Source organism: Equus asinus, chromosome 1 (assembly GCF_041296235.1).
Source record: "Equus asinus isolate D_3611 breed Donkey chromosome 1, EquAss-T2T_v2, whole genome shotgun sequence".
Taxonomy (NCBI): Eukaryota; Metazoa; Chordata; class Mammalia; order Perissodactyla; family Equidae; genus Equus; species Equus asinus.
The window spans coordinates 108,331,850-108,344,423 of NC_091790.1; the positions used below are offsets into that span (position 1 = coordinate 108,331,850).

The window sequence follows — 12,574 nt, forward strand, 5'->3', positions numbered from 1 at the left end:
CCTGGCTGCGGACCTATCACCACTCATCAAGCCATGCTGTGGTGGTATCCCACACAGAAGAACTGGAATGACCTACAACTAGGATATACAACTGTGTACTGGGGCTTTGGGGAGAAAAAAAAAAAGAGGAAGATAGTCAACAGATGTTAGCTCAGGGCCAATCTTCCTCACCAAAAAAAATTAAAGCAATAATTGCTATTTATTGAGCATTTACTATCTACAACACTCTATTCTTATTACTTTACATGTACCCTTTAAGTTTCACGATTCTGTGAAGTATTATTTCTATTTTATGTGAAGAAACTAAAATGAAGACAGGATGAGTAACCTGCGCTGGGCTACACAGGCAGAAGAAGCAGAATCAGGGCTAGCACTCAAGTCTGCCTGGTTCTTCAGCCCTTACACTAGACCCACTTCGCGGTACTGCTTCCCTATCTACAGAAACCCTGCCTGAAGGGGCCTGTCAGGTGGCAGTCACAAATACTTCCATAAGATGGCAACTTCTTAAGTTCCAATTTTGAAATATGTTTTTATGCAACTAAGTCAGCCCTAAAACCGTAATCATAAACGATTAAACTGGAAAGACTTTACGGCTCAATAATGACGTTCCTGGGCTCACTAAGCTGGTGGGCTAAGATGCAGGACTTCTGATTTTCGCTCTAATAATGTGTTTTCTCCACAAAAATCTTCTCTGCTTGTCATCCTCACTGCCTGCTTTTACCAGAGGGGTCTGAATGTTATTCATTTCCACATTTTTATCAGGACCCGGAATAAGGCAGAGAAGGCGTGCTTATCAGATTTGCATATGACACCAGAGGGGGTGGGTGGTTAATATGCTGGATGATAGATTCAGAATTCAAAACTACGTCAACAAACCAGAACCAACAAGATCAAACCCAGCAGAAATCTGTGTAGTCCTGCATTAGGGTCAAACCCAGTTACATCAGTATAAATGGGGAGACCCGCTGAACGATAGTTTGTACGAAAATGCCGAAGACTTTAGTTGACTCCCGCTCAATAGGAGCAAAGATTTTGTCGTAGCTATTATGAAAATAAGCACATTTTTAAGTTGCAGTAATAGAAGTAACTTGATGAGATCAAGGTAGGTCATGGTTGCGTCATCTCCACGCTGGCCTGACCCCTTCTGGAGTTTCGTGACCTCTGCCTAGCCAGAGAAGCATTGACAGATTTTGTATCTATGAGGAGCAATAAAGGGAACTGAAAGAGTCTAGCCCGGAGTAGACGCTGGCGGAGGCAGATATTTAAGGGCTGTTCAGTGAGAGGGGTCGTCGTGCCGGTGAAGGCAGATCTCCATCCGCTGGGTGGTGTTAGACAAAGGCTGAATCTAGTTTTTTAAGCACAGCTAACCCTCAGAGACTTTCAACCATGCAACAAACTCCTTTGAAAAGCTACTAGTTGTGATTGTCTGGAAATATTTACACAAAAGCTGAGTGAATGTCCTTAGGGATGGTGGAGGAGAGATTTCTGCATGTGCTGGGATGTGGGACCGCTTGATTTCTAAGATGTCTTTCCACTTTAAAACTCTACGATCTTCTTTTGTTAGTCCCATTTTACTCAAAGGTGGAGCCACAGAGTTCACTCAGATACTACAAGTTTCAGTCAAGTTTCTTAGGAATGGTCTGAGGCCCCCAAGAGCATCAGAAATACCTAGAATCCGTCTCAAATAAAGGGAGTGTCTTTTTTAAGCCATTATTAGTCAGAGGAAGAAAGGTCATGAGGTTGCTGTCGTTCACATACTATGCCCGAATCTTACGAAACTCCTGGCTTAGAAATTCCATCTATGCACCTTTCACCCATCCCACTGGCCTTGTGTCTCTGGAAGAGAAAGTATGTGGAGGCTTGGGTATAAAATCAGGACCAGCATGTTGGCTGCTTCCAGTTGCTGATCATGCCGATATGCCTGGGGCAAAAGGTCCCCAAGTACTTAATGTCTTCAAGGGAGAATTCTTGTTTTCCATTTTCTTCTGTCTATGAAGCCATCTTTTTGGTATTTCTTAGAAATTATTTTCCCTGAATAGTTTTTATCAGACATAGTCACCATCTGTATTATTCTATCTATTCAAGATTTAATCCAAATTATTTTCTTTGAAGGAAAATAATGATCATACCTCATTCTGGACATCAAGTTCTTCTTCAATCAGCTCTGCTTCCATTAATTCAAGAGGATCCTTACAGTCTTGGATAAGCGTGATCTTGGCAAAGAGAAAAAAGAGAATATTTATTGGAAATATAATAACATCAACCCACCTGATACCCCACTGAAAATGAACTGAGGCTTTACCAGACTTTCCATGCTTCAAAATCCTTTTCAGCTTTCTTATCCTTTTATATTTCCCACTTAGAATTTTTCTCTTTACCATTTATTCACATTCAAGTGTGAACTGGTCTAGTTCTGCATTGTCTAACCTCCTTTTCAGCTCTCTTCCCCAGTCTCTGAAGTGTATGCCTCTTGACGAGTCAGCCCGTCTGCCTAACTGATTCAACAGTCGATAGTGTTTTTATTTCAATGGCTCAGCCAAGAGCACTCATACAGCATTGAGTGTGCAGTGAATGCCCAGTGAGGGGCTTGTGAACGATGACAATAAACAGTCCCAAGTTGAATGGGATAACAAATAACTGTTTTCATGTTGAGAGAGAACTTGACACCTTGGTTCTATTTTGCTTTTAATACGGAATCTTTTTCACATTCTTTATATGACCCCACTTTGTTGTTGTTAACTATGGGTTAGAGAATTTTAGATTAGATAGAAAAAGTTTATGAGTTTTCAAAGATGAGCATCTTGTTGTAGCTTTTTTTTAGATTTGTGATTTTACTACTTTCCTTTTTTTCCTTATTTGTATTTAAGATCCACATCTTGGTATTTGGGACAAGTATTTTCTCCAGCAGCATTAAGCAAAACAATTTCTCCACTAACAACAGCTGAAAAGAATAATATGCTATTGTTTTCTAAATTAGTTTTACTTCCAACATTAACTTGCAATCTAGAGTAAGAATCTACTTAACCTAATTTTAGACAAAATGGGAAGCAATTTAAAATATAGTAGACTGTGTCCCTGGAATAATTATTATTGTTATTTTTATGGGTATTTGTTTTAGTTTCCCAAATTCCCTGCAAGAGGGTCCATGAGAGATACGGTTCTTGTACCAGGTCCACCAGTAGGCCCGGCCCAATGGCCCAGACCAGAGTGCACAACTCTCCTGAGTATTCGACAGGAGAATTGACAAAATAAGGAGGCCCATGGGAAATCAGTGTCTATTCTATTTTGTGGGGAATAATTAACTCTGGGCTGATTCATGGCTTTTCATTTTTTTTTTCTTTTTCAAAGATCACTTACAACCTAATGGACCCCATTTAAAGGCATTTATAATCAAAAGTTTCCAGATGGTTGAGAATTTAAGTTGCATTTGTATATACAAATCACAGAAGATCTGAGATTCAGTGCCTATATTCTAGAAAAGCACTACAGCTAATGCCTATTCTTATTAGTAAATGCACACATTGTAGGACTGATATGTTCCAGGTACTAGAACCCGGCACTTTCCTGGAATCTATCATATTTAGTCTTCATGTCTGCCCAGCAAGGTAAATGTTTTTATTCCCATTTTACTGATGAGAAAACTGAGGCTCTGAGAAGTTAAGCAGATGGCTTAAAACCCCACCAGGCTGGGATCCAAACCTAGATTTGTGGAATTTTTGCCATTTACAGAAATCATGACCGTTTAGGAACGATACATATGTAGAAAGGTTAAATGTTTACCGTTTCTAAAATGGAATCTTGAACCTCTCGCGATTTCACCTGGTTCTGTAGATGGAGGACAGCATCATGGACAGTCAAAAAGAATATGTCCTTTCTAATGTTATCACTAAAGAAACCACATTTCTCCAGCTTTTCTATCACATGATCTTCAAAAGAAAGAGATAATGTTTAGTTAGTCTCTGGGAAAAGACATTTTTGTAACATCAACCAATTCTACGTTTTGTAGTTCCTCCTTTTAATTCTTTTTTCTCATTTCCAAAATGTGACTCTGCTCTAAGCTGACTGAGTTTCTTTTCCAGGAGCACATAGAATGGTTATATTGTAACTGGTCCAGCACATGGCCTTGGTTCCTGACCAGGTCCCTTTTGCCATTGTACCCACACTCCAGCTGCTCTGAGCCTGGCTGCTGATGGTTCACAGCTGTGCCCTTCTCTGGAGAACTTTCCTTGGCCAATAGGAGCTGCCTCACCTGAAAGGCCTAGGAGGTTCCACCCCCACCCTTGGGTGGCCTGCAGCCACTGACCAACTGATATGGGGGTAGAAAGGCCAGCCCCCTTGCCTCTAGGAGAGGTAAGCCTCTGTGTGTGCGCCCTGTGGAATCAGGCTAAAGTAGACTTCTGAAACCATGTCTTTGTCCAGCTTCTTGCCTTGCCCTATCCTGCTCCCCTCGCTCCTTCAGGAATTTTCTCAGAGTGTAGCCTCTCAATAAACCACTTGGGCAAGAATCTTTCTCTCAGGCTCTGCTTCTAGAGAACTCAGCTTAAGCACTAATATTTTCCTACATACATACATACACTCATCCGTAGACACAGACTCATGCCTTGCAGCATCCTCTAGTTCTAAGGGATCTAGATCATCTTAGCTCTGCTCTCTCCATGGTCATTTTTCCCCCATTGATCCTGCACCACTGTCAGGACTTAGGTTTCCATGCATTACCATCTCTATGGCGCAAATTGGAAGTAATATCTTTCTAGGTCCAAAAGGGCCCTCAGAGTGATTGCTTAATGGATAGAGTTTCTGTTTGGGGTGATGAAAAATTTTGAAAATACATAGATAGTTGTGACAGTGGCACAAGAAGTGAAGGTGCTAATGCCACTGAATTTATTGTACACTTGAATGTTACTAAAATGGCAAATCTTATGTTATACATCTTTACCACAATAAATTGAAAAAAGGCCTTTGGGGCTGGCCCTGTGGCCGAGTGGTGAAGTTCATGCGCTCCACTGCAGTGGCCCAGGGTTTTGCTGGTTCGGATCCTGGGCACGGACATGGCACTGCTCATCAGGCCATGCTGAGGCGGCATCCCACATGCCACAACTAGAAAGACCAACAACTAAAAATATACAACTATGTACCAGAGGGCTTTGGGGAGAAAAAGGAAAAATAAAATCTTGTAAAAAAAGAAAAAAGGCCTTTGGGTATCGTGTACCCACATTCCAAGGTAGGAAAAAGGGCTTAGAGGAAATTCCTATAGATAGATAGATAGGTATATGCATTTACCTTGAAGTGACGCAAAGTACACATTTACATCAATTCTTTGGAATTCTTTGACAACCTAAAATTTTAGAAAGGAGAATTTGTAACAATGATCAACTTTATCTGCCCATAATTCAGTAGCAATCAATTACTTGCTCAGGAGAAATTTCAACACTTTCGTGGTTAATCAGGACTTTAGGAAAAGTTCATTATGGGAAAACCATCGAAGTTTTCCACCTCCAGTGATGGTGTGATTAGGGATGAAAAGACTCAAGAGGTGGCAACATCCAGTGCTGAATAGCGGAGCACTCAACAGCACAGAGGTGCTCAGTAAATATCTGCGGAAGGAAGGAAAGAAGGGAGTAGAGGAGGCTTCCTAATGTAGCCCCTGCTGATTGGAACAAGAGTGCCACTTTCCATCTTTGAGTGGAAAACACATGGGTGTGGATATGTGGCCACTGGGTTCCAAATGTAAAAACTGACCTAAAAACCAAGGCCTCTGGATTTTGACTGTATCAGTGTCGATATCCTGATTGTGATTTTGTGCTATAGTTCTGTAAGATCTTGTCATTGGGAGAAACTGGGTTAAGGGTTACAGAGGATCTCTCTGTTTTATGTCTTACAACTTCATGGGAATCTACAATTATCGCAAAAGGAAGTTTAATTAGGGCCCAACCCCATAACAGAGTGGTTAAAAATCCATGTGCTCCGCTTCAGCGGCCCAGATTCATGGGTTCGGATCCTGGGCACAGACCTACGCCACTCACCAAGCACACTGTGGAGGTGTCCCACGTACCAAAAATAGAGGAAGACTGGCACAGATGTTAGCTCAGGGCAAATCTTCCTCACAAAAATAAATAAATAAAAAGTTTAATTAAACAAAACCAAGATACAAGACCTATGGGCAATAATAAAACAGATCTTGAAATTTCTGGGGTGCGATCAAGACCTATATGCAATTATAAAGTTTAGAGTTTTCATGATCATCATTATAGCATTTGAAAGCAACTATTTGGTAGGTGTGGAAAATATTCTGGCATTAAATATGTTAAGACTATCCCCAAAAGTAATTCATTAAACACTTTGGCCAACACAATCTACAGTGGATCTGAGCCAACGCCTGGCGTGAAATGCACGATGAAGAACAAGAGTATGTTCTGGAACAAGCTGGTAACAGGTTGGCTAAGAGAACTGGAACAGAACGTGTCAAGCATATTCTCACACTCTTTTGTCAAGTATAATCACTTTTCCACCTTACCTGCCTAGTACCCACACCCTGGAATCATTTCCTGCCCTTGCGGAGGTAGCCAAGAAGCCCCAGCTAAGGTGAACCTCAGCTGGGGTCCGTTTCATATTATCTGATTGCTGGTGCCTGCAACCTGATTGCTTCTCTGCCTGACCCTCTTGATACCTACCTGAAGCTTCACCTAAACTTCACACTCCCGGTCAAGTTGACGCCCTAGTTAGTCTGCTTTGGTGCACTTAGTACAGTTGTAGTTTAAAAGATTACAGTGATGTTTGCCTTCCCTCCTAATCTGCTTGGTCCCATGAGGGTAGGGACTATGCCTCTTGCACCTGGCCAAGTGCTTGGCACCTATTAGGCATTTCTCATCTGTTTGTTGAAAGAATCGATGAGCTTGAGCTTGCACAACTGGTTTCTGATATCATGAAATGTTTCTGTTCTGCATGCTCTTCAGCTCGTTGACTTCCCTGATGCCTCTCCCGCTTCCTGCTCTAAACTCTAGCGATGCCTGATTTTTACAGTCCTGCCGTGTACCTGATGCTCCTCATTCTGATATATAAACATAAACATATTAAAACATAATACTTAACATAAACTTTTGCCCATTTTTCTTCTTTTTGTGTTCCATTTCCTATGTCTTCTCGGAAAAATAAAACGTAATAAATGTTAATATTCACTGAGGGGTGACTGTATATGAGACACTCTTCTAAACGATATATATATTTAATCCTCATGCAACCCCATGAAGTTGGTACCATCATTATCGTCATATTATAGATGAAGAAATTGAGGTACAGACAGATTAGGCAACTTGCCGCTAGTCATGCTGCTGGTAAGTGGTAAAGCCAGGATTCAACCCCAGGTAGTCTGGCTCCATAGCCTATGCTTTAAAATATTACACTGTATTACAAAAGCATTCCCCTAGAAAAGTTACAGAGCCCATGCAATCAGTTGCCCTTTTGCAAGACTGGGCAACCCATATAATTTTACTATTGCCAAATTGCGCATCTATAAATCAAACTTCTGAAAGCTTACCACTCTCAACGATCTCACGCCAACAACATCCAAGAAAGAGATGGCTCCACAATCAAGCACGAGGCTATGGATTGGCACTTTGGGAACATTCACTTTGACAGGAAGCTCAGAGTTCCAATCCACTCGAATCTCAATTTCTTTGGTTGGGACATCAAGTTCCTCCGGATCTTCAATATCTTCATCAGGCTCGAAAGCACTATTTGCTGAACCAGCATTGCTTATAATGCCATTCTAAACAAAGAAAACACTACCAACTTACTTGCCAATGATTTGGAATGTCTTTCAACGATTTATTTCAAATTACATAGAAGTCCCCACACCCTGTTCCTTGGTAAGGAAAACATTGAGGGGATGAACTCAGCCCAAACTTTGAGGTGCTCTAGGAAGAAAAATGCTTTTGTTTTGGTCTGAGAGAGAAAAGAATTTAAGAAGGGAGAGAAAGATGTTGCCTCACCTTTGTTGCTCTTAATTGCCCTTTTTGGATGAGTTTCTGTATTTTCCTCAATGCTTTCAGCCTCTTGTTATACACTCTAATGGCATCAAATCCAACCTTTGGAAACAAATGTCAAGTTACTTAAAACGTCTGGTTCCTAATGCTTATTAATGGCAATTATTATCTGTAAAGGTTATTTCTCAAATGGTATTATTCCTTGAGACACCCTCCTAAAAACCAAATTCTGAGATAGGATGGAATCTCCACCAGGCCACCAGGCCCCTCCCACTCAGAGACTCAGGGAAGACAGTAGCATATTAAAGACTCCGAGACAGTAAAAAACCAAACAGCAAAAAACAACCACTTTAGCTTTAAGTCTGTGGTTTTTGAATTTCCTTGACATCGTAGAGCCTTTTTGTTATTGCAAAATCTGTGAACATTCCTCTGAACCAGTTTGCCCTGGAACTCACGTAGGAAAACACTTAGCTAGAGGCAAACCCCAACCTTGAACCACAGCATGGAATTCAGGACCAGAATTTCCTGCTTGCATATTCCACTTAGTACTTTTCACCCTTTCCTCCAACTGGACAACCCTTTCTTCTAATACATGGCCCCTCCTTTTCCTCTCAGCTCACCTCGTTCCCCAAACCCTGACAACCTCCTTCCTTCTGCCCAACTGTCACTCAAAGCCTGATCAGTCCACCCAACATGGATGGCTCCCTTCTGGAAACCCTTCACACTGTCTATACTACTTATTGGGAACTTGCTCAAATTTTGCCTGGAGACAACGTTAGAGTTTCTTGTACAGCATAGTTATTGCTACCTGGATTTTACCGTATGTGCTATTGTTGTTTCTTTCCTCTCACTAAATAGGTTATAAGTTGAGGGCAAGGATGTTACGTTACACTTCTTAATGCCCTGTACAAAGGGAACAGGGTGTAAGGCCTTATGCCCAGTTTGAGCCCAATAATTACCTGTAGAATGAATGAAGTCTCAAGGGAGGTTAGAAACCAAACTTTGAGGGATAAAATACTTACTGTGGACTTGATACATTTTTTAAAACCATCAACGTTGCCATAAAAAATAGGACTAGAGAATCTAAGAATCTTCACTCCTTCAGGTTCTTCAACCTAGCATTAAAAAAAAATTGGAAGTTAAATAATTTCAGGCTTCAAATACTCAATTCAATTTCTGGCTGTTCAGCTAGGAGCTGAGTTAGAATTGCTCACGGGAGCTGGGCAGCAGCACTCAACTTCCACTAGACAGGGGCTTCATCCCATTGGGAGGCAATGGGTCACCCGAACTCCTGGACCTCCACGGTCCCGTGGAAGGTCAAGTTAGAAAGGGCCTTAGAAAGCAATGACTCAACCCTCTGATTTCCAGATGAAGAAACTGAAGCTCAGAACGGTGACATGATTTGCCTGAAGTTCATACCACTGGCTCTTTTATTTTTCCAAAATTCTTTTAAAATAGAAAAAAAGGTAGCAAAATCAAGAGGATTTGCAGAAACTAAGGTCTATGGTATCATTTATTTAGTCTTACCCTGACACTCAGTGGCCAGACCAAAAGTGGAACCCACAGAATCATAGGCTTTTCTGGTCTTTGGGAATCCTAGCAATTTTAGTCCAGCCCCTTCAGATGAGAAAATTGAGACCCTTGGAGGCCCAATGGCTTGGGTCAGGTCTCCACAAGCCGGAGCCTCGAACTCAGAACTCCCAAACTCAGCCTAGAGTTGCCTGCCCCAGAGCCAGAAGATTCTCTAGAATCATGTTCAGCTCTTGATGGCACTTGGCTCAACGTAACTGAGAAAGACTATGGAAATAAATCAAGTAGCAGCTACTAGAATTCCAGATGCTGTGTCTAACATTGTGTTGTTGTTGTTGTTGTTGTTTGAGGAAGAGTAGCCCTGAGCTAACATCCACTGCCAATCCTCCTCTTTTTGCTGAGGAAGACTGGCCCTGAGCTAACATCTGTGCCTATCCTCCTCTACTTTATATGTGGGATGCCTACCACAGCGTGGCTTGCCATGCAGTGCCATGTCCGCACCTGGGATCCGAACTGGCAAACCCCAGGCCACCGAAGCAGAACGTGCAAACTTAACCACTGCACCACTGGGCCGGACCCCCAACATTGTTTTAATGTTAAGGTAAAATTAGACTACAACCTCCTAGCGTTCACATTTTTAAAAAAACTATTTTTTTCCTAAATTGGTATTTTCCTAACTTTCTTTCTCTGCTTTTTCATCTTTGTTTCCCCTGGTGATCACGAAGCAATGTTATTTGCAAGGAACACAAGCCTGTCAGTGGGATGTTTATTTTCTTTGTTTTTTACTTCCTGTATTATATATTATTTCTTCCAATTTCAAGGATAGAGCAAAATGTCAAATAAAGTTCTTGATGACAGAGAACATGAAAGTCTCTTGTTAGAACTAAATGAAGAAAATCTTAGCAGGAATTTCAGACAGTTGCATAGAGGATAAGGATTACATAGCAGAGAAATAGAATTTTTTTTTCTTCTTGCTGCTTTAAAAAATTTCCTTAGGGGCCGGCCCCATGGCCGAGTGGTTAAGTTTGCACGCTCTGCTTCGGTGGCCCAGGGTTTCGCTGGTTTGGATCCAGGGCACGGACATGGCACCACTCATCAAGCCATGCTGACACAGCATCCCACATGCCACAACTAGAAGGACCAACAGCTTAAAATACACAACTATGTACTGGGGGGCTTTGGGAGAAAAAGGAAAAATAAAATCTTAAAAAAAAAATTTCTTTAATGTCTTGGCTTTCACCAGTGTTACTATAACATGTCTAGGTGTGGATCTTTGTGTCAACTCTAATTGGGCTAAGTGGGCCTTTTGGATTTGTATGTCATGTTTTTCATCAAATTTGGGAAAATTTTGATATTTACTCAAATATTGTGTCTGTTATTTTTTTTCTCTTTTCTCCTCTTGGGAGTCTCAATACACATATGTTGATATGTTTTATTTTGTTCTAGAGGTCCCAGAGGCTTTTGCCATTTTTTTATTGAGGTATAATTGACATAACTTATTAGTTTCAGGTGTACAACACGATTCAATATTTGTAAATACATATTGCAAAATGGTCACCACAATAAGTCTAGTTAACATCCGTCACCATACATAGTTAGAAAATGTTTTTCTTGTGATGAGAATGTTTAAAATCTACTCTCTTAGCAACTTTTAAACATGCAACACAGTATTGTTAACTACAGTCACCATGCTGTACTTTGCATTCCCGTGACTTATTTATTTTATAACTAGAAGTTTGTACCTTTTGACTCCCTTCACCCAGAGAAATAGAATTTTGATTCAACTTCTGGAAATAATGATTGTCTATTTTTAAGAATTTCTCTTACCATGGTTAGATATTAAAATAACATTCAACTAGCATGGACAAAATTCATGTAAGCCATGGCTATCAGAGGGCACATTGGGTCAAAAGTTTTCAGGACACCCCCAGTGGACTTCTGGACATTCCCAAGAGACAGAAGGCTCCCCCTTTGGCTGACTTGTCCCTAACATGCTAAGAGAGAAATATGTGACACCTGAAAATCCAGGCTAGCAAACCCGAGTCCAGCAAATGCCTCTGAAAGTCACTCACATTTTTGTAATTCTTGGTACTTTTGTAGATGTCTGTGGTGGGGATGATTCCAAGGCTACTCCATGAAGGACTAAAAGAAGAAAAATTAAGGTCAAGATTTTTTGGAACAGGCATATTTTGGAATAAAAAGTTAGAAGAAATAACAGAGACTAAAGAGCCCCTCATTCTGGCGTTTTTGGACTCTCTCTTGATTGCAGCTGACATTTCCCTGTAGCTAACTCTGAAATGAACAGCTGGTGTTTGTGTGGAACTGGGGGAGAAAGAGGAACTGTGGCTTTTTTCTGATGGCTGAGAGAAATAATGAGCGTCGTACTCTCACAACCGGAACACTTTATAGGATAAACAAAGAGCAGACACATGTTAACTCTTATTTAAGCCCTATCATAACCCTGAAAGGGCAGCAGTATTAGCCTCATTTTTATTGATGGGTAAACTGAGCTTCAGAGAAGACCGAAAGGCCCTGGAGGTCAGGGCCAGACCAGCCTCTGTTTTTACCCCATGGGTCTTCAGTGCCTAGCACAGCGCCTGGAACCTACTTGCAGGTTCTGGCAAATTTCTGACGAAGTCTGGAGAGTCTGCAGTGATCCAGTTAGACTCATTTCATAGAAATAGGAGCCTGGGAGGGACCAGAAATAAGTCCTTCCCATCAACCAGACTATTGATTTCCTGTTCCTGATGCCATCAAATAAATTCCATGATTCTTCAAGTGTGACAAGGGACATATGCTAACAACAGTTCCTGAGGAAAGAGCGTCTGTTTGGGGTACTCTCAGCCGGGTGCTCTCTGGATCAGCCTTATAATTACTGGAAATTAACTGCTGTGGAGGATTCTGCTTTTTGTTGGCTAAGACCCCAGTTACCAAATCAGCAGCTAAAATGTGCCGCCGGTTTCTCCTCAGCTGACTGTGCCGCACCGGGCTTTAACCTAAAGCTCATAAGCTATGTAGTCTCTCTCTACAAAACGCTTCTGTCCCAACCACACCCGCACAAG

At 41.3% G+C, this 12,574-nt stretch overlaps 1 protein-coding gene across 3 annotated transcripts in view; it reads right to left on the reverse strand.

Moving 5' to 3' along the window:
• The window catches only part of SLC26A4 (solute carrier family 26 member 4), a 53,238-nt gene that overhangs the window by 9,987 nt on the left and 30,677 nt on the right, over nucleotides 1-12,574 (reverse strand). For all 3 annotated transcript variants that reach the window (XM_070504950.1, XM_014831925.3, XM_070504946.1), the window contains 7 exons: nucleotides 11,585-11,654; nucleotides 9,005-9,097; nucleotides 7,989-8,084; nucleotides 7,535-7,765; nucleotides 5,281-5,335; nucleotides 3,781-3,926; nucleotides 2,130-2,213 (listed from right to left, as the gene is read on the reverse strand). In XM_070504950.1, the coding sequence (XP_070361051.1) occupies nucleotides 2,130-2,213; nucleotides 3,781-3,926; nucleotides 5,281-5,335; nucleotides 7,535-7,765; nucleotides 7,989-8,084; nucleotides 9,005-9,097; nucleotides 11,585-11,654 (775 nt within the window). The remainder of the gene's footprint in view (nucleotides 1-2,129; nucleotides 2,214-3,780; nucleotides 3,927-5,280; nucleotides 5,336-7,534; nucleotides 7,766-7,988; nucleotides 8,085-9,004; nucleotides 9,098-11,584; nucleotides 11,655-12,574) is intronic.